The 21,834-nt window shown below is 39.1% G+C and overlaps 1 protein-coding gene across 1 annotated transcript in view; it reads right to left on the bottom strand.

Moving 5' to 3' along the window:
- The window catches only part of SLC49A4 (solute carrier family 49 member 4), a 67,683-nt gene that overhangs the window by 35,596 nt on the left and 10,253 nt on the right, over window positions 1-21,834 (bottom strand). The window contains exon 2 of the mRNA XM_075093042.1: window positions 11,252-11,345. Within this exon, the coding sequence (XP_074949143.1) occupies window positions 11,252-11,345 (94 nt within the window). The remainder of the gene's footprint in view (window positions 1-11,251; window positions 11,346-21,834) is intronic.

A 21,834-nucleotide genomic window follows, 5' to 3' on the forward strand; every position in this document is an offset into this window, starting at 1 on the left:
TACATGTCCTTAACTCATTTCCCTAGACAGGCAGGGACAAGAGATTCAAAACGTAATTCAGTGCATTTACTAAGCTGCTATCTGGGAGACATATGCAGCAGCCGCTCCATCTGACAGAGGAATAAGAACACAACAGTACTGGTGGCTTTTTGCTGTTTGTTACAATGTCTTATCATCACCGTGCTAGATTTTGGTCCCACAGACCACAGGAGTCTCCTCTCGTACACCAGCAGTGCTAAGAATTGCTCCAACACCAACAGACATTTGTTTCTGTTACCCCCTGATTTTCCTCTTGTTCCTGCTACGAAAAAGGTGCAGAGAGCAACTGCAATTTTCCCTGTCACTATTTCAGTTTCATTCTGCACAACAAGATTTCTCTTCCCTGAGAAAAGAGCTAACAAGATAACTTTAGCTCAGCACCCTACCCAGACGGAAAAATATTTTTCAGTCTTATTACACGAACGGGCTAATCTTCATCTGTTATTTATCCAGCTCTGTTCTGTTTTCAGATGCATTATTTATCCAATCATCACCTAATTATTTTCATGTATCAAAAAGTAGAAAGTTATTGGTTCAAATAATAGAAAATAACACAAGAGTAGAAGGCTTTTTAATCACAATCATGAAAGAGAAAATTGGAAAAAAGACACCAGAAATTAATCCCAGACTTACAAAATAATTGATGACTGTCTAGCTTAAAGCAAAAGTGGGAGAGTAAACATCCAGCCAAAATATCTTATTTCTAGCCATTTCAGAAGCCAGGCCAGGGACTCACTGTGAAATTCCAAGGTTTTTGCACACCTGACCTCTGCGCTAATGAATTTTTGTGCTCTTCCAAACTTGTAACTTGCATTTGAACACATGAGCCCTTTACAAAAAAAATAAATAAAAATTATTTGAGGACTGGTAGTAAATGCTAGTGCTAAATACCATGTGCCATAGCATCACAGTAATGGATAACTTATAAATTTACATCATGTATCTATCTATACATAAAAAAAAATTAATACACAGACATATACACACACACACCCCTTTGCACAAAATAAAGATAACATTTTTTCCTAAACTGGCCTCTGAATTGCAGAAAGATAGACCAAGCAATAGCTCAAACATAACAATAGCCATTAGAGAAGAAAAATTCTTTTTGTACTATATTGTCATCCCTTTTACAAGTTTTTGTCAAGTCACATTATAAATAACTTAAATTATATGGTTTCCATCGCTTCCCTCAGAGAAGACTTTATACGAGTATTAAGAAGTAACCTGGTTATGCCTGCTTTGTTCACTCCCTGCTGTCCCTGTTGCAATATCCTAACAGGCAACAACAAAGAAAACATGTAAGGCTATAAATGTTGAAATTACAATATCACTGAGCAAGCTGGGTATGAAAAAAAGTGAGATTATACAGGAAGAAGGTTTCAGTGATTGATGATAATACCACATAGTTAAGATAGGAAAGAGCTTCCATTTACAGTCAGCTTTATTTATCTTTTTCTCCCTGTACAGGTTGAAACTTTTCATGCATGGTCACAGTCCCATCAGGTATTGGATTTGTTAAGCTATTTAAAAAGCTGTGTGTTACATAAACACTTCTTCTATGTAAAAACCAAGACATTTAGTGTTTCTACCACAGCAAGTCTCATGCCTGGACTTGGAATTTTAAATGACAGAAAGTCTCATTAGTTTCCATACTCAGATGGGAAAACAAAGGCAACAGTAGAAGGAAAATTACTTACTCAAAAAGTTACTTTTAATACCACAGATTTAAACCAAAACACTAAAATAAGTCTCCAAAGCTCAGTTCTCAGACATGTTAATTGGGCTTGTTTTGGGAAGGCTAGGACTGGAGAAGTCGTATGGGTATTTTAATACTGATTAACAGAGTGGAAAAAGCATTTTCACCTTTTCTTTGGCAGGCAACACAGGGGAAGAGTGAGGCCATCGGCCCTAGTGCGCTGCTCTGACTCTGTAAACATGGATTTTCTCTACCAGTCTCTGATGAGCTCCCAGTCAACTGGGAAATTTGGTGCCTCTGGGTCCTGGGAAGGAGCAGAGCTCATCTCAAGAGCCTTGTGAAGACCAGATTTTGGTAGAGTTCCTTTTCCTGAAACTTTTACTATGCTTTTCCTACTCGCTGCCATGAGAATTGACTGCTTAGTCACTATTCAATCTTCTATACAAATGCAATGAAAAAAAAATTGGTAATTCAGTTTTGCCACTGTTTAGCAAAGCGTGAGGAGCAAAGTCACTGAGATCGCTAGCCTGCTGCTGCACGAAGACAGTACTGCAGTGTGCCCCTTAGTCTAGAAGGTTTAGTAGATTAATTGCTGATCCTAACAACGCAAAAAGGGATTCCAGATAAAGAAGTTAATGTTTTACAGAAATGGATGGCTGATTTTTCTTTCACATGCCTGACATTTTTGCTCATTGAAAGAAGTGGGCTGTTCCCCTCCTGCTAATTTGGAAGACAAATAAGTTTATATAGTGTTTAGCTCACTGTGGGAACTACTGAAAGCAAATGAAAGAGACCCTTCCACTGGAGGACTTCAGAGCACTTTTCAAGTGCTATTGAATTTAGCCTCACCACATGGCAACAAAGCAAGTAAATACCTTCTATTCTAGAGTATCTACATTGATGTATGATGCAAGTTGCTTGCCCAGGAAAAGGAACATGAAAAGACATGGACTTATTCACATTATACATTAAGTGATTTATTATACCGCAGAGGGAACTGACACTAGTTTTGTAAAGAACCACCTTTGATTTTTCACAATCAAGTTATTAGAAGAGGATGGAGCTTTTCCTTTAGACTCACAAAAATAAATATAACAAAAGAATCCTCTATTAAGTGGAACCCTTTCAGGTACTTCTTAAGGCAAAGATAGAAGTAGGGAGGTCAAATTCATGCTTTACAGCAATTCAGTGCTATGGAGTACAGGGACAAACCAATGCAAATGCGACTCTGTTCATAACCCAAAGAAAGTGCACTAAGGCTCTATGTCTGGAAGAGGACTGGAAAGTAAAATACCTCTAGGTAAAGCAATGAATTCATCTATTAAAAATAACATTCTGAAAGACGAATTCCATGGAAATGCACTTCCTTTCAATATTTTCATTAAATGATATATTTATACTACAAAAGCTTTATGCCTTCTGGATATTCATGGATTGAGGCCATTAGCATTTTGTTAGATTGTTTTTGATGCATGCGACCATTGGTATGTGGAATAATTTAAAGCTGTTTTTCCCCACCAGTAAGAAAAATTATTACAAGCAGAAAGCCTGAGTCACTGTGTGGTACATTATCTCCAGCAATAAAGTGAAAGAGAAAAGAGAAAAAAAAAACCTTTAAAATGTACTTTCGACCATTTTAATCAGGAACTGCGCTCATGTTTTTCACCCCCTGTACAAACCATAGCCTCAACACAGTTGGTCACATCATTATGGGAGCAGACTTGGAAAGGACCATAGCATCTTCCAGGCATCCCAGCCTCATGCCTCTTCCCCCACTCTTAATGAAAACAGCAAACACATTTGCAACAGTCTGAAAAACAGTGAGTTTTGGTTTTAAATTTAAAAGGTATCATGGTTTAACACCAGCCTGCAACTAAGCACCACACAGCCGCTCTCTCACTCCCTGTCCACAGCAGAATGAGGGTGGGAAGAAAACTGGAAGGGTAAAAGTGAGAAAACTTGTGGGTTGAGATAAGGACAGTTTAATAATTGAAAGAAAATATAATACTAATAATTGTAATGAAAAGGAAAAGAACAAAGAGAGAAATAAAACCCAAGAAAGGCAAGTGATGCAAATGAAAACCAATTGCTTACCACCAACAAACTGATGCCCAGCCAGGCCCTGAGCAGCAGCCCCCTGGCCAGCCTTCCCCTTAGTTTTATTGCTGAGCATGAAGTCATACAGTGTGGAATATCCCCCTGGTCAGTTGGGGTCAGCTGTTGCAGCTGTGTCCCTCCCAGCTTCTCGTGCATCCCCAGCCTACTCGCTGGCGAGGAAGTTTGAGGAGCATAAAATACCTTGACTCTATAGAAGCACTGCTCAGCAATAACAAAATCATCCCTGCATTATCAACACTGTTTCCAGCACAAATCCAAAACCCAGCCCCATACTAGCTACTGTGAAGAAAATTAACTCTACCCCAGCCAGAACCAGCACAAAAGGATTGGGAAAATCGAGTTACTCCAAAACTATTATTATTGAGAGCCTTCCAAGAGAAAGACAAGGATTTGCAAGCAGAGGAAGCAGCAATCTCAGGACAAGACCCTGATGTCTCCGTCAGATGTCCTGACAGAGGAAAGGGATGAGGTACACGTACAGTGAGACCCCTGGCAGTACAGTGACAAATTCACTCACATCCTCACATCATGCCATGTTATTGTTCAGCCATCACAGCTGCCACAAAACTGAAGAGTGTTTCTTCACTTAAAGCTTTATCCAAGCTTGAAGGATGAGGGCGCATGAAATCAAAGCTGCTTTTTGGCCTTTTTTTTTTAATTAGAAGTAGGGGTTTTTTGTTTTTCTTTTAAATTTAACCCACTCCACAAATGCATTATTAAAAGATCTTTAAAGCAACACTAATGGAGGACACTTTCATCAAATACGAACAGACCCAAAATAAACAGCATTGTTGTAAACACAAAGTAGGCAATTTCATTATGGGCTAATGAGGCAAAACACACTGAAACAAGTCAGCAGGGAAGGGCAGCAGGACTGGCTGCTATCAAGGCTGCCATTGGAGAAAGCTGATGGAGATTACTTAGCACAAGATAGGTACTAAGTAGGATTTTTTAGTAAAAGGAGTGTACAAGGGATACAGCAAATTAGGGAATGGGATAAACAAGACCTATTTAAAGATTCCTGAACAATTTTTCTTTCGAAAGTGAAAGGGCACGATGACATTTTTATTATAATGCAGTTACTTCGATATAAATGAAATTAATAGGAATTCTTCTTCTAGGGATAGAAATTAGCCAACAGAATATGAGTCACAAGACTAAGGCAAAGAGCTCAGTATGACTAAAAAAACCTAAAAGCTTTCTACAGTTGAGGTTAACACCTGCCTTTATATGAGATGGAGCTAAATATCTCACAAAGAATATAAATTCCCTTCCCTTCCAGCATAGGCTTATACTAGCTGAGGCCTTGTAGAAATGCCACCTGTTAAATATTGCTGCAATACCAAGTGCTTTCTGAGATTTCAGAGTTTCCTTTAATGTATCTACTGGATTTACCACTCCAAGAATTTACACAGGGTCTGTAAATTGCTAATTCAGCAGCTACCCCTGTCATTGGGAGAGGCACATGACACCCACAGTGCCACGGCTGAAATCCAGCACAGGAGCAAGAGGAAAGGGTATTTATCACCAAACTGTCAAGTCGCCTCCGTTATCCACTAATGCTGTTTCAGCTGAAGGAGAAGCTAATTTGGCTGCCACCTAAGCGGCAGTACTGATCAGCGACTGCCAGTGCATCACAGGACGCGCAGCTCAAGTGGTGGCAAGCGGGACTACTGGGCAGCCAGAGGGACACTTAATCACCCACTGAATCCACCGCTACCATCAACAAATAAGCAAAGCAGGAAAAAATCATTGCTACTTAGGAAGAACTTGCAGGACCTCTCATCTAAACAGCAGCTTTGAAGCAGAGGTTAAAAAAATAAAACCTGTGTACAAGATGAAGCTGGTGGAGGTAACAGAAACAAGCTAAACTGTTAAGTTACAGGGGTATAAAAACTAAATATTCCCCATAAGAACCTATCCATGAATGACCTGTTTCCTTTTTTCCCCACTTACCTCCTTCTCTGATACTATGAATTAACCCAGCTCAGCAGCCAAAGCACAAATCAGCAAGTGCCACCAGCGCCAGGCAAGTGCTCCATCTTAACATGTTCCTCCTACACTCACTCGGCCACAGCACAGAAGCAGGTATGTTTATCTATCTTTTTACTCCCCAAACCTCACTTTAAATACTTTTTTCATTTCTCTTCCCCAGTGAGTTAGGAGCACACAACTGCATCACACTCTGTCTGTATTTCTTACAGGCAGATTCCTGGACCATCCTCTCCTAAAAGGCTCTTCTAATTCCCTGGAATATTTTAATCCCTCTTCTCCACGGCTGCTCCAGTTTGGGATTATTTCTGAGAACAGAAGCATGTTCAGTACTGCCAAGGAATATGAGGATCCTGGTACGTCTTTTCTTTACTGGAATTACCTGTTCTGAGGTACCTCTTTGCATTTTTCACACATAAGAATGGTGGCTCACATGGAACTATTAAAGAGTAAGTCTAACAAGAATAAAATACAAACTAGGTTGCAACTAGCTACTAGAAACAAAACGTACCAAAGCTGTGGTAAGAGCAAATCTTCAAATATAAGGAAAAAGCGAACACAAATATACCTAAGAGCAGGAAAAAAAAAAAAAAAAAAATCAAAATCCTAACAAGTGGTATTATTAAAGAAAAAAACTCCTTTACAGGAGGTACCAATTGTAAGTGTGTCTCCAGTAAATAACTACTCTTGTTTCCACTGTCGTTCTGTGTTATTGTTTTGCTGGCTTCCCAGAAAATGTTTTAATGGTACTTACTGCCAAGGAGCGCCCTCTCACTGCCGTGACTCAAGGTCCTCAATAACTACTTCTCTGTTGTGAAATCTAATGTGAAGGCCAAACACTACCAGCCCCCAGCATACTAAGTTCGAATAAATTGCTTAATTAATATATTCAATACAAATGACAAATTATGTTACAATCTTTACTTCCATGTCTTTCATTATCCTGTCTTTCAAAACATTTTAAGAAGTCTTACATCACACAGTCTTAAAACCCACAGATTTATAGCTATGGTCCGATTTAATAATTTATTTCCTTCTTTTTATACATTTCAGTTCATACAACTTTCTGCCTAGATTTATTATTTTATAATCATATGGAAGACCTAAGCTGTATGTAAATCTATTCCTAAACACAGAACATGAGATCAGTCTGAAGTATTACATGGGGGAAGAAATAACTAATCCTGACTTTGCCTATTAAAAAAAATGGCCTCCTAGTAATGTGGATGTTCAGGATAAAATAAGTAAATTCTAAGAGAGTCCAATGAAAATATTTACTCAGTGCCAAGCAGCAGTGAAAAAGGAAAGGACTGGACAAAAAGCAGGCAAAAAGCATTAGCAATGCTCTTGTAACCTTAAGGGAAGGGAAGAAGGTACAAGTTCAGGAATGGTAGAATTCGTTAACGTCTTTTTTTTCATGTTCTATATAACTTACATTAACTATTAATTAAAAAAATAGGTGTGGCAAATGATGTTTTCGTACATTTAGAAAAGAATAATGGTTTGGGGTTTTATTTTTAAAAGTCAAAATCACTGTCACATATCTGGCACATTTGACAAACCCAGAAGTGCATGGTACATAAGAAAAATACTTTTTAACTTCCTTGTCTATATGATACACACATTAACCTCACAGGTCAGTGGGCTGGGGAGGAAAGCAGGTGAGTAAGAGAATATGTGTACATGAGAGGGACTTTAATAGTCCATGTATAGGTTGGTTCGTCAATCTCACATGCAAGTCCGTACTTCCACATTTTTGCCATGCGTCCCACTTCAACCTCTGCTGAATTTATGCAGTTCTGGCATGGATTCCCAGTACAGTTTTAGGCCACACACTGGCAGAGAATGAAAATTCACCATAAGGAACAGCTGCTTCAAGAGACACACACAAACGCGCAACCTGAATTCTCCCTCACACAAGTCGTGCATATACATAGGCATCAAATGAACTGAAAACAGAGGTTAAGGTTTGTGTTTAAAATATGATGCAGAGAACTGGAAATAGTCTGCTGTTACATGCTAGAGCCAAAAGAATAATTACAAACAAGAAAGGAGCTTAAGAATGCACATGGATATTACAGGTCTGTGTGAGATAAGGAGCATAAAGCAGTCAGGATTAAATGTCAGTCTTAACAGTGATTTCCTCATGTTTGTGATTGCTCTGATAGACAATGGGCTTTAGTAGCTCTCCTTAATGTTAAATTACAAGAGCTTAGGGAGCAGAGACAGCTACAAAGTAGAAAAAACCCTAAACTTGACAAACATCGTGAACATTCTTATAATTTTATGTATCTTAACTCTGACATCATTGTCCCATGGAAATCCTTCAGTATGTGACTACAGATTACCCAGGGACTGAAGGAATCCAGTTTTGGCTTCTGAAATACTCCAGTATCAGCTTGTGTGTGATCTTGTCCATTTGACCAGCTCTGTAACATTCAAACATTGCACACTCACATATACACTCATCATATGTGCATAGTTTAGTGCTCAGCCAGTTGTTGCTAATGCATTAAGCAGTAATGCTGTATTCGGTCTGGCTGAGATGGAGTTAATTTTCCCTATAGTGGCCCTCATAGTGGTGTGCTTTGTATTGGTAGCTAGAAGGGTGTTGATAACACACCAGTGTTTTGGCGACTGCTGAGCAGTGCTAGCACAGCATCGAGGCTGCCTCTTCACCATCTCACCCCCTCACCAGTAGGCCAGGGGTGGGCAAGATCGTGGGAGGGGACACAGCCAGGACAGCTGACCCAAACTGTCCAAAGGGATATTCCATATCATACAACGTTTGCTCAGCAATAAAAGCTGAGAGAAAGGAGGAGGAAGGGGGGGTATTTGTTATTTACATTTGTCTTCCAGAGCAACCACTGTAAGTACTGAAGCCCTGCTTCCTGGAAAGTGGCTGGACATCGCCTGCTGATGGGAAGTAGAGAATAAAATCTTCATTTTACTTCTGCTTTCACACGCAGCCTTTGCTTTTGGGCTTCATCTTGACTCACGCAGGGTTTTTTTCCCCGTCTCGTTTTCTCCCTCCCCCCCCCCATCCTGCTGAGGAGGGGAGCAATAGAGCAGCTCAGTGGCACCTGGCATCCAGCCAAGGTCAACCCACCACAAATGCTCATTTCAAGAATATTGTTTTATTTGGTACTATGCTTCAAGTATTTAATGAAAATTGGTCTTCAGTCTTAGCCCTCAAACAATGCAGGTTACCTGGTATAACGTCGCAGAGTTTGTACAATTACTTACAATGTCTCAATAAATCTTCACTGAAAACCATCCTTTTGCTTCACACAGTTAGCTATAATTAATTCGCTGTAGATTTTTTTAATCAAACTGTGTAAAATACCAAACTACTGCCTCAGGTAGAGCAATTCTTGAAAATTTCTCTTTTTTTGGAGTGGGCTAAGTAAGCAAATTTGTCAATTTCAGCTGGAGATGATGCATATTTTCACAGTGTGAATAAATGAAATTAGGAATCTTTTCCATCAAGATTCTGCTCATGATTTTTTTCCTATATAGTTTTCAATAAAAATGTATCATCATATTTTATATATCTCAGACTCTACACAGTCCACAGCCTTTTCTTCTCCTAGTTAAAGAAGCTGTTCTTTGAATGTTTCTCCTTAGGAATTTATTTCATTGTTCTCCAGGTTTTCTTGCTGCAGTTACACTGGAAAACGTTGTTTAAAGGTGATCAGAACAGGTGGAAACTCTCCTTCCCACCCCGAAAATTATAACCTTACATCTAAATCTCATTTGAGAATTTATTCTAGGGTTCTCGCAGTCTTCATCCTTGCTTTGGTAAAGCCTAGGGTAGCAGAAGTATTCTGGCATAAACCATAATGAAAAGCTACATAAGACACCACATTTCATTGCATTTAAGCCGTGTCGCCCATTTAAAAGATATATATATATTTTATTTTTTTTTAATCCAAGATTGGTCAGAATGGATTAACTGGATGTTGAGCACCCCTTAGCATTTTGAGAAAGGTAAAACAAGGGCACAATGAGGACAGCTCTTCCCAGCCTCCTTAACAGTACATTTTCACCTTAAATGAGTCACTGTGAATGGTAGCATAATATGATTAGTTCAGCCTCCCCTGCTCACAAAGTCCTTGAATGCCGCATTGAAATGGGCAACTCTGGGCAACCAACATCAGGAGCGCCTTGGGTTTCCTTGTATGCTCACTAAGCACCCAAGAACTGAAATTGCATGCCCCCTACTCACCACACTGCACTTAGTTTACTAAGCCATTCATTACATACTAGCTACTTACTCCTGACCAGGGATAGTTTTACAATCCATGCATTTATTACATTGTCAGTCCTCTCTCTCTGAATCTCTTCCTTTGTTTTACCCATGCTACCCAGTCATCTGCCTTCTACTTCACACCAAACATTTTCTTTCTCAGCTTAAAGGTTTCCAATCTGATTTGCTGATTTTCAGGGTAATCAATATGAAGGAAGGGGGAAAAAAAAAAAGGAAAATGCTGAAATAATAGAAGGACTGCCTGGAAGCTGACTAGAATTCAAGGGAAAAAGACCACATAAAAAACTTTTATAAATAAGTTCTTTTCTTAGTTCTTGCATATTATACAAGCATAACTAGTGAAGAGCTAGTGCTACGACTGTTTTTACAGAAGCAGAAAAAAGCAGAAAAGGAAAAATCCCTCCTCCTTCAGCATGAGAGGCAAAAGCAAGTTAAGTGAACAAGTGATCTATATTCCCTGGCTGTAGAAAATAAGTGCAACTTCTGTACTTACCGAGGATCAGGATACATTAAGAGGACAATTGAATTGTTTGGATTGTGCAATTTTTAGGAAGGAATATGTCTCTATCACAAACTTTTAAATTGCACGTGTACAGAAGGCATTCGTTTCAACCACAGAGAAGTACAAGACTACTTTGCAATGCAGACTGGAAGACGCTACATGAAAAAGGCGATTTTGTGTAAATTCATTTGTCTCACTACACAGTCCCATACATCCAATATGGGACTGAGCATGAGAAACGAACTAATTATTTAACATTTGCATACAAATTACATATTTTAGGGTTTTGTGGCATGGTTCCCTGTGTGATCTTGGGCCAGTTTCTGAACCTCTCTAAATCTCTGCTTCCTTGTTTGCAAAGCAGATTAATATTAGTTATGCAGGATGGGGTGAGGCTTAATTAACTCAAGTTTGTAAAGGGCTTTCTGATATTCAGATACCATGCAGGAGGAGGACTAGAAAAATCAATTTAGGAAGCGAAGAAGCATGTAAGCCCACATCCACACAACAAATATTTGGCGTATCAAAATAAACACAGAAAATTTGTACAAACATGTCTTTGCAATAGCAACAAAAATTACATTAACAGAAAGTATAAAATATGTATATTAAAAATAAATTATTCACTTACTTCTTCCTAATTTCTAGGTCTGAAACTGGAACACATCTCAGGCCAGCTCCCAATACCATGAGGGATGATGTTAGTAACACGGTTACCCTCAGACCTAAGATAAAAAAACAACAGTATTTTACAAGTGAAGTCAGCAATATTAAAAAAAAAAAAGTTGCCTAAATATATATATATTCACCTGCAGTCTCACAGAAGTAATGCATCTCTCTCTCAAATAAACACTTTGGTGCCAATACGAATTGCAGATACTCTACAAATCCTGTGTTATTTTCTATACTTACACTCCGGAATTACAAAGGCATACTATCACACAAGACGGTACCCAAATCTTAGAGACATTCTTGGAAGTGATAATAAAAGTATGATAAAAATGTACAATATTCCCTTTACAATTAGAAGCATCAGGGAATACGCTCCAGCGTGTGATGTGAGATCTAGGTAGGTCCAAAGAAAAATCTGGACTTGTACATTCTTTCCAACCACTTAATGAGTGCAGACACAGACCTGATATTGTTTTATTTCATAATGCAGATATGTATTTTATCCTGAAGAAATAACCATTTATTCAGGGAAAAAATGTGCAAGTATTTTTTTGCAGTCGTTGTAATTAGGCCAGGTTTTTGCTGCGCTCAGCTCAAATTGTTTGAGATTGTAAATATAGTACAACAGAAAAAAGCTACAATTGACTGATTCCTTGAATATGCTTTCCCCTCATACTGTGATTCTCAGCTGAGAAGCACTTAGATTAGAAAAAACTTTATCTCAGTGCTGCAATTCCTTTTGCCAGCAGTTCACTTGCTGCTGCTAAGGTGTTTCCATCAGCAGCAAACACAAAGAGAACAGTGACAGCTGAGGGGCTTAACCTCCAGCATCTTGTAAAACACCAAAATAATAAATATGCAGAATTAAAACCCACTGATACAGTCTATATCTGTAAAGTCATAAAACTTGAAACAATTTCACAGCAACAAACAGCAAGCAAAGGGCTTCCATGTTCTTAGCAGAACATAATAAAAACAAATTATGACAAACACACAGTATTTCTAACGTTCAAGTGAAACTAGCAACTACCCAAAACATGGATGGAAAAAGAACAAGTCCCTGTGATAACTCACCTAACAAACAAACGATTTTGATTATTTCTAAAACAGCCAATTTTCAGAAGTACTCCCTGTATGTTAACAACTCCTTTAATCAGTACAATTCAACCAGTAGTCGCATTAAATATTTTGTCTCCGTGTGAATTTTATAGGGGGTTTAGAGCATGTGTTTTACTAAAATGTAACTTTAGAGGACAAGACATCACTTTGCTCGTATTGCAACAGCTCTTAGTGAACCTCAGTCACAATAACGCAACTCCTTGTGTTGGACGCTGCACAAACCAAACAAAAGACAGCTTTTCTCTCAATCAACCTAGCCCAACAAGCCAAACAGAAAGAAGTTTATGTTACAGGTTCTCTGAAATGGAGGTATAACTTCCGTTGGTATGGCTCTGTCATTAACAAAAGGAATGCAACCCGCAGCCCTGTGACTCTGAAGGACACCTCACATCCCTGATGCCCTGGAGAAGTACCATCAGTTTCCTTGCTTCCTTAAAGCATTTCCAATGCCTGCCCAAACTTACTTGCTTGACTCTGTGCTCAACCAGTACATGCTGCTGTTAAACTGGTTTTTCAAGTGTGCATGTTCAGAGAGCCCTAACTAAATGTCCGGATAATACGGCTGTTCAAAATCCTGTTGTTCTTCATGTTTGCTGGGCCACCATGTGAGCCTTCACATAGCATGCTTAACCCCATATTACCATACTGCATATGTTGCGGGGGTAATTATTTGTATCAGGATCACATATGTGATGCTTTTGCCTTTTCTCCTGGGAAACGAATCTTTGTTAGCATTGCTTTTGTGCATAATGAGAATTTGTACACAATGGAAGTTAGAATTTTATTGACAGAAAATCAAAACTCAAGTCTTTTAGCTGAAAAAATTTGAAGTTTTCCATTTGGAAACGCTGCTGCAATGTTTCAGGAAATCTTTAGTAATGTATGTATCACTCATATTTTCTAGGTAAACCATGGTCTTTTGGAATTACATTTCAGAAAACACTGCACAGTCTGTTCAGAAGACACAAGGGCAGAGACAGACAGCCTGGAGGGTCCTGCTCACAGGCTGCCACAGGAGGCAGAGGCCAGGTGCAAGCCCAGGGCACAGTAGCAAATGAATATTATACAGAATTTAAGCTTAAATCACCGCAGAATTCATAAGGCGTGTTTCCAAATAAAGAACTTCTACTTGATATTTAGTTTTTTAAAAAATTCCAAAACAAAAACACATAAACGAAGAAAAAGTTTTAATTTAAGTCTGTGGAAAAGTTTCCTAAGAAAAGCGGCAAGTTTGTGAAAACTGAGTTGGATACCGTTTCCCCCAGCCCTAATTCAAGGCTTATCTTTAATGTCAACCTTACATGTCGGGTAATTTTATAATAAAATTATCAGTTAAAGCCTCACAATCCAGTATGTTTGATCTCTCCAAACATTCTTTTAAGTCCTCATTTTGAATACTATACACTGTAACATACCACTTTTAAATAATTTGATCGCACAGATTATTCTTTGGCCTTTTTATTTTTTCACCTTAACATGTAAACACACCCCTAAAAATTCCTTTGGTTAAAGCTGCATGTTAAAAATGATGACACCAAAGTGAACAAGTAAAAGACTGTCCGACAAACAGCCTATTAGACATTTTCTTTGCTAATTACATGATGTATTTCTAACCTCTAAGCAGCTTCCCCTTTTATTTTGCTTTACATTTTAACTTTCCAAATCCATCCTCTTCATCTTTGTTAGAAATTGGTCTTTAATAATATTTTTATAATTATTTCAGTATTTTTGCTTTGAACATTGCAGTGGCCCTTGATCTGAATTGGACATCTTTTATTATTCTAAAAGGTACACCCCGGAGTATTTCAGATAGCAGCATGCACCATGGGGACAATAAAATAAAGTAATAAACCAAGCCTGAAAAAAAAGCCTATTAACCCTGCAAGAAATTACTTCTCTATTTTAAAAGATCTAAGGATTTCACACAACCAAGATTTTGACTAGATGTAATTAACTTCATTCATTTTACCCTGTAAATGTAAGCAGTAATTGATTGGGGGAGGGGGTGAGGGAGCTACAGTTTCTTAAAATCCATCATCCAGTTTCCAGGCCCCTTCTACCAGAGGTTTCTGACACATGGCTGGACTGGGAAGAAACTCCTTTAAAGCAGCTTTCTGCCAATGGGGGGAGATTTCTGTTCTTTGGAGCCTTTCTCGTTAGCTGCTCCTTCCCACCCTGCTCTTGCAGGAGGCTTCTGGGCCCCACAGGATGCACTGACTGTTGAGCAAAGCATGGCCACATTCAGAATGGCCAAATGTCATTAACAATAATAGAAAAGTCCAAGATAGCAGCAGAAATTGAGTCAGTAAGAAAAAAAATTATCATTTACAAATGAAACAGCCAATATAGTTGTTTAACCCTCCTGCAGCTAACCATACAGGTAATACAGTCTGCTTTACAACTTCAGCAGCCCATGCTACATTTACTGGTTTTTATTTCTTTTTAAAACAACTACCCTCAAACTCCTGCCACTATTGTTGATTTAACACAAACTCTCAACCCACAATCCTCTTACCTCTTCTGTAAAACACAGACTTCTAATCCGGCCAAGAGCACGTTGTACTAGTAAACCAGTAACGATTACCTGTGCTGGCAGGACACGCTGACTGGATCTGGTCCCTGGAACATTTCTAGCTGGCCCACTAGTTTCCTTTCCTCTCTGCTGGGAAAGCAGCTGCTGCAGTGATGCACACAGTATGATGAACCCAGGGCCCCCCACCACAGAAAACAAGCAAAACCCGACCCACTGCATCGTGGTCTCACACCAGAGTGAGAGGCAGCGGCCACTGGTGGCACCCAGCTGCCCTTCTGCTCCCTCTCAGCAACATCAAGCGATAGCATCCAATGTGTGGGTGTCACAGCTCCCACAACTCTTCCAGCATGCCCTACTTCCGGAATGGTTTTTCAAATACATGAAAAGAAAATGCGTTTCCCCCTCCCTCATTACATTACTGACTTGTTACCCAGTAAATGATTAATTATTATGCCCAGTTTAATAAGAAGCTTAATAAAAGATGTTGTACAGCTACCGTTATTCTATTTATACATTATCAGTTTGTAATTCAGAAAGAGAACATCATTAAAGCTGTTCATTGCCTTTGTAAGCTTTTGAGAAATATGACCATTCCTTCTCTCACCTGTCAGTCACCTGTTACGATAGAACATCATAAAACACGTGACTGAGACTGAAAAAAAACAAATCCTTACTCACACAAAACACACATTCAGGTCAAAATTGTCTGCATATCAAGAAGTGGAAGTTTCTACTTCTGCTGTCTAGTGGCAGCAAGCACCCTGTGCATCCCCCCGCAGTGGAGGCCAGCATACGGCAGCACCGCTGGATCCCCAGGTAGTGCTACAGACCCGCGGAGAGCAACACACTGAGTTCAGAGCATCACACAAAAGGCAGGTATTGTTAGGGTTTGTATTCCCCCCCCCCCCCCTTAATGAAGTATCCACCTTGGGGGCAGGGGGGAATTCCACCTGGATGTGCAGGACAGACACTTTTCACCTTTCTGCTAAGATTAATGGAAGTTTGGCAGAGGACAATCTGCCCGATTCAGCCCTCCAGACTGCACAGCCAGCAGTGGATTTCCCTCGTACAGTTCACACCCCCTGGTCTTGGATGCATTAACATTTGAGGGGTTTCCTTCCTCCAGCTGCAGATAGTAAAATCAGTCCTACAAATGCAGAATACGACAAGGCTCTACTTAGAAATGAGTGACATCAGCCTGCTGCACATTTTCACAGTTTTTAAAGACCAGGCTGGAAGCAAGAACCATCTGACACTGAACTGAGAGCGTTTTAAGTCACTTAACTATTCTGCTTTATTGTGACTAAAGCATATCTAGTTAAAAAAAAAATAAAATCCTGTCCTGATGCACACACATCAGGAAATTAAAAACTCCATAATTTCAACAGCCGTTCCAAAAATTCCCTGTTAAATAGTGCTTTTCCCTCCAATTTAAAGCAAATGCAGTTTTCAAATAAATTCTTGCTCTGTTTTTCTTGACAAAAAGCACAGGATCTTGCATTTTTCCTTCAGTGAAGTTAACATACTATAAACAACCTTTACCTTTGGTTTCAGAGTAAACAAAGCACTGAGCTCCAAGTCTTACACTATTTTCCTTTAGTCCTGGAATTGGTTTTGTGAGTTGTCTAAATACCCTCCTTATTGTTCAACCACCCTTTTTAAAATGGATTTCTTCGCTAGATACCAATTCTCTGTTTCATAGCAAGGGTCTGTTTCTCTACCTCCTTAATGTGTGCCTTTATATTTAGCCATACTAAAACAACAGCTTAATTAAACAGATCACTTTATTAGGGAATCCTGAAAGCTCTGCATAGAGTCCCTACTTCATCATTGTCTACCACTCCAGAAATCTTTGTATTTTAAAAGTAATTCTATCAAAGTATACTAATAGCTGTGCCACCTACTCTCGCAAGATCAGTTATCTTTGCCATGATTAAAATACGTTAAAAAAAAAAATGCTACCTTTCTACTACACACAGTGAATAAAACTTCCATAGTGACTGCACTTTGCCAAATCGACTACTGTCATTAAGGACAATAAGCAGCAATCCTCTTTCAGAGGAAGCATCCTTGCATCGAGCAATACAACGCTCACAAGAAAAAACGCTTTTCATGGATGTAAAAAGACTTCATAGCTGAGCTGTGGTCCTGAAATCTTTCTGCTAACAAATGGAACAAACTTGAAAAATCAGTGTACCAGGGCTGCCTCAGATTCCACAAAAGCACCTGATTGCAGAGGAGCATAAATTGTGTTTGGAAACTCAGTGGAAAATAAATACTTCAAGAATAGCATCAGCTACACTCAGAAGCAAGAAAAAACTGGGAACCAAATAAAAAGACTGCAAATGACTACCAGGTCACACATAGCTAACCAAAAATTATTCCTAGTTTGATGGCCAAGATGTCATTGGGTGCTATTAAGCACACCCTGGAACTCCCTTTCTCTCTGGTGACATGATGCTGATGCTTCTGTTATTGCCCCATCTTTTGCAAGCTGAGTTCTTAAAACAACCTGAAGCCAATTGTTTCCATCTGTTCCCCTGGCTCTATGTGGCACTACCAAAATAGCATCCAAATTTCAACTGAAAAGGTTTACGACTTGAGTACCTTTTTTCCTGACTGAAAATGAAGCGAACTTCTAGCAACCTCACTTAAGCATTCTGCAGGACGGGTGACAGCATCTTTCTGGTATCAACTAGTAAGAACCAAGCTCTATCATATAGGGCCTATCTGAAATAAGTAAGACAAGACCCCCAGTCTTGTCTCGGATGCAGAAAGTAGACCTTTTCCTTTATGGATCCCACAATACAACCCAGTTCAATTTTCCAGTGGAGGATTGCAGGGCAAGGGCAAATTCTACTAGACACTGTGCTCCAATTTCCATCTGACATAAATGCTGGGCGGACTGGGATCCCCAGACAAAATATGTACTAACAAGCTCTTGAAACATGGATGTAGGAGGCAATGATCTTCAGAGAGGTAATTTCTCTTCGTAATTTCTTACAGCTGTTGTAACAGAATTTGTCAGCAATAGCTGCCCAGTCGACGCCGAGGCTATGAGGAAGAGTTTGAAATTTCTTATAAATTAGTTTCTTTGCAAATTTTAAATTTGAGGAAACAAACTTTGTATGTATAAACATAGTAGCTTCAAGTAAAGTAGTTCCTGTGGTTTGATATAGACTTTCTAATCAGGGTCAGAAATTCAGAAGAGCAGGTATCCCAGAAGGGCCACCACCAGCAATGCAGGGGAACCTGCAGGGAAGTCCCTGCCAGATGAGGAAGACAGGTAGGTGCCAGAGACCAAATCTGACCCAAAGATAAAGTTGTATCTGCTGCTAGCACTTGCTGGACAGACACAGCAAGGCTGCTTGCAAAACTGAAAATATGATGTCCAACACTCATCCCACCGGTCCTGCCTTCAGCGTAACTCCCAGATGAGAAGGATGCATTCTCTGCAGAAATGTCATCATGTGACTCCTTGTAAGAATAGCATCTCCCCTGAATTATGAACTTGTAAAAAATCCAATATAACCAAGAGACTCAAAGCACAAAATTTAGCTAGTGAGGCGTTTCAGAGAGAAGACAGTCATCTTGAGGGAAATGACTGAACATGTGTGACAACTAAAACAGATATAGAAGCTGCTAAGACATAATTGTGAGAAACAAAGCTAAATATAATGCAATTGAGAATTATTATGACAATTCACATGACCACCCCACAATTCCTGAGCTGCTGTACCTTTCTCTACGCGCATCCCTGCTTGTAAGGGAACCAAGATACTTACGTATTCACACTCAAACTGCTCCGCTCACCTCTGGTTTGTATTGTAAATACTCTTCTTGCTTTACTGTTCTGGGGGCTTTTTTCCCATTTTAACATTCATTAAAACATATTAAAATCATTATTTTTCTGTTTACCCCAGATATAAGAATTTGGCTCCATCTGTTAGAAGGAAGAACAAGCTATCACAACCATTTCAAGAGGATGCAGTGTGCTTTTGTCTCATTTGCATCAATTAGGTCAAGATAATATGATCGGTGGACCCATCCTGTTTTAACATTATCCCAGCATATTAAGCAAGCACATAAATAATATCTAAAAATATGACAAGGGAAGTATAACTTAATTCTCCAACTCTCTACTCCTCTAAGCATAGCTGTTACAAACTTAATGACCCAAGTTCTTCTACGGTGTCCTACAGAGTTAGCTCTACTAACATGGATTTAACCACAGCTGGTGGCAGACTATACCTGTAAATACAAAGCAAATATTTCAGAGTTTTTGCAGCAGCTTAAAAGTTTACTACTTCAAATAAAGTAGCCCTGATTTTAAGAACCGTACAGGTTTTATCTGAGCTTTTGTTATATAAAAAGGTGGTTTACAAGTGTTGAAATTTCCTTCTATATGTCAGCTATGGATTTTGAAGCACCTTAACGGTTTGATATCAACAATGGAAAAACAAATGGCAAAAGATGTAGATTAAAGATCTTCATTGCAAGTTTCTACAAGTGATGTATATTCTATTTATCAGTCCAGAGACTGACATTTTGCCTGAACAGATAAACAAAGTGCTGAGTTGAATGGTATTTGCCTGCAGATCAAAATGCTGATTTTAGAATCAGTTTTAGTCCCTTTACTAAAATATCTCCTATTCTTTAATACCATGCTTCTTGGCTTCAAAGGAGACCAATTATTTTAGCTGTTTATTGATATTACACATTTTACTGCAGAAAGCATTCATTTTATCTGCAACAAATCCAAGTGCAATGAACCTCAGAGAAGGGAGCACTGGCCTGGGACAGCAGGACCCACATCTCTCAACACACCTTACGGAACTGGGCAGGCCACTTCACTTTTCTCTTTTTTCCCCCACTCCACCTTGTTTATTCAAGCTATAATCACATGGAAACAGGAGCCAGTCTCACCATTAGTATCAGAAAGGCTAGTAATTCAGGTGGTCTCTTCAACTGGGGTCAGTGCAGTACTGGGATACAATAATTTTTTAAAAAAAAAAAGCTATTTGAGTACTTACTGTATCTATGAAATTAATATACAAACACTTGTAAGAGTTGTTCTTTCTTCCTTCACCTCAGGTACCTCCAATATTTACTGAAACATGAAGATTCGGGTGAATCATTTAATCCATCTTTGCCATTTGATAAACTGAAAAGCTACGTAACAGGGCATGCGTGTGTGTACATGTGTGCTAGTGTATACATACAGAGAGAGATGCAGGGCAACTGACAAGAACAGCAAATAATGCAGTCGGGGACTAAACCTCTTCATTAATTTTGAAGCTAAATTGTGGATGCTCATTAACAAGTCAAGAAAAAGCACAAAACAACAAGCCTTCGCTCTAGCTCTCACTGTTGTATTCCTGGACAAACGCTGACAACCCAAGCCCTTTCAGCACCAAGCTTCTTTTCTCTTCCACTCATTTCAAAGACTCCCGATTGCACAGCAGGCTTAATTACCACACAGCTAACTACAAATCCTTACCTATGGCAACAGAGAGGAAAAACAATCTCTCTTGTATGTTCTGTCATTATCTTAGTGGTACTTGCCTATACACCCAATGGTGCATGAAATTCTTCGTTTTAAAAAATACAGAGGCATTTTGCTTTGCCACAACAGAGTATCGAGAAGCAATCATGCAGCAAGGATTGGCAGCCACACTAAATACTGCCTAGTGCATCTGCTAAGCAGGACACTAAGTGCAAAGTTTCCCCTTTTACTATTCCTGCTGCGAGCTGGGGAAAAAAGAGCCTTAAGAGTCCCATTGATGTAACATCCATGCAGGTCTTGTGACTTTTAGGAAAGGTCACTGGAGGAAGCTTTCAATTTTCCTCTCTGTGAACATTTTCAATGTTACTTTAACATTAAAATGCATCAGGCACTATTTAGGGCACATAGTTCATCCTAAAAGACACCCTTTGCAGCACTGTAATGGGTCCTGAACCCATTATATTTTTAAGGCTCCTGATTAATTTTTTAGGTTCACGTGAATAATCAATTAAAATAACAACTCTTCCTTTCTCAAATATTCAAAACGGATGGTGTTAATCAAAAATAACCAAATAAAACAAATAGCTTCTAAATGCAGTTGTATTTAGATCTTGTATTCCAGAAGATCATCATCAGTCTTTGCAAAAAGCAGAAGACCTCTCACTTTCAAAACACATCACTCCGTCAGGCTGAGTCACATGGATCTCCAGCTTTAGAGAGGAAAAATCTAAAAATCCTCTTTACTACAAATCTGCATGAGAAAGCTTAATTTGTAGCTTTTGAGGAAGTTGGAGCATTGACCACAAGCTTCTGCAGCACAATTACAGTTACAGCATGGCTACAGAGCCACAATAGCATGCACATGCGAGAAGCATTAAAGAAAAAAGACCAAAATTATGGCAGGAATTGATGGAATAGCTCTGAATGTCACCACTGAGAGAAAGCCAGAGGAAGCCAAGATTTCCCTTGCCCCAGGATTATAACTAAAAAAAGTTCTTAAAGAAACTTCTAACAGTAAGGTCTCTGGCCTGCTCAGCTGAGGCTGCACTGGGTTGTCACTGAGAGAACTCAAACAATGTTCTCCAAGAACACCTGCAAACTATTCTAACAGAGAATTATGAAAACATCATGTTTCTTAAATTTACTTCTGCTCATCTCACCACTGACCTTGGTTTTGGTGGGGTCTGGGTGTTTTTTTAAACCAAATACTTCCATTTGACTATGTCAGACCGTTGATTTTCACAACAGCAAACATTATTTCAGGACCTGTGCTATGCACCATCTACTTCTTCAGCTCTGAAAAGGCAAGCTAATACCCTGTTCTACAGGGCTTCTTTCCCGTAAGCACAGCATTTCTCACCAGAAAAAAAAAAAAAAAAAGGTA

Source organism: Phalacrocorax aristotelis, chromosome 5, assembly GCF_949628215.1.
Source record: "Phalacrocorax aristotelis chromosome 5, bGulAri2.1, whole genome shotgun sequence".
In the NCBI taxonomy this organism is placed as follows: domain Eukaryota; kingdom Metazoa; phylum Chordata; class Aves; order Suliformes; family Phalacrocoracidae; genus Phalacrocorax; species Phalacrocorax aristotelis.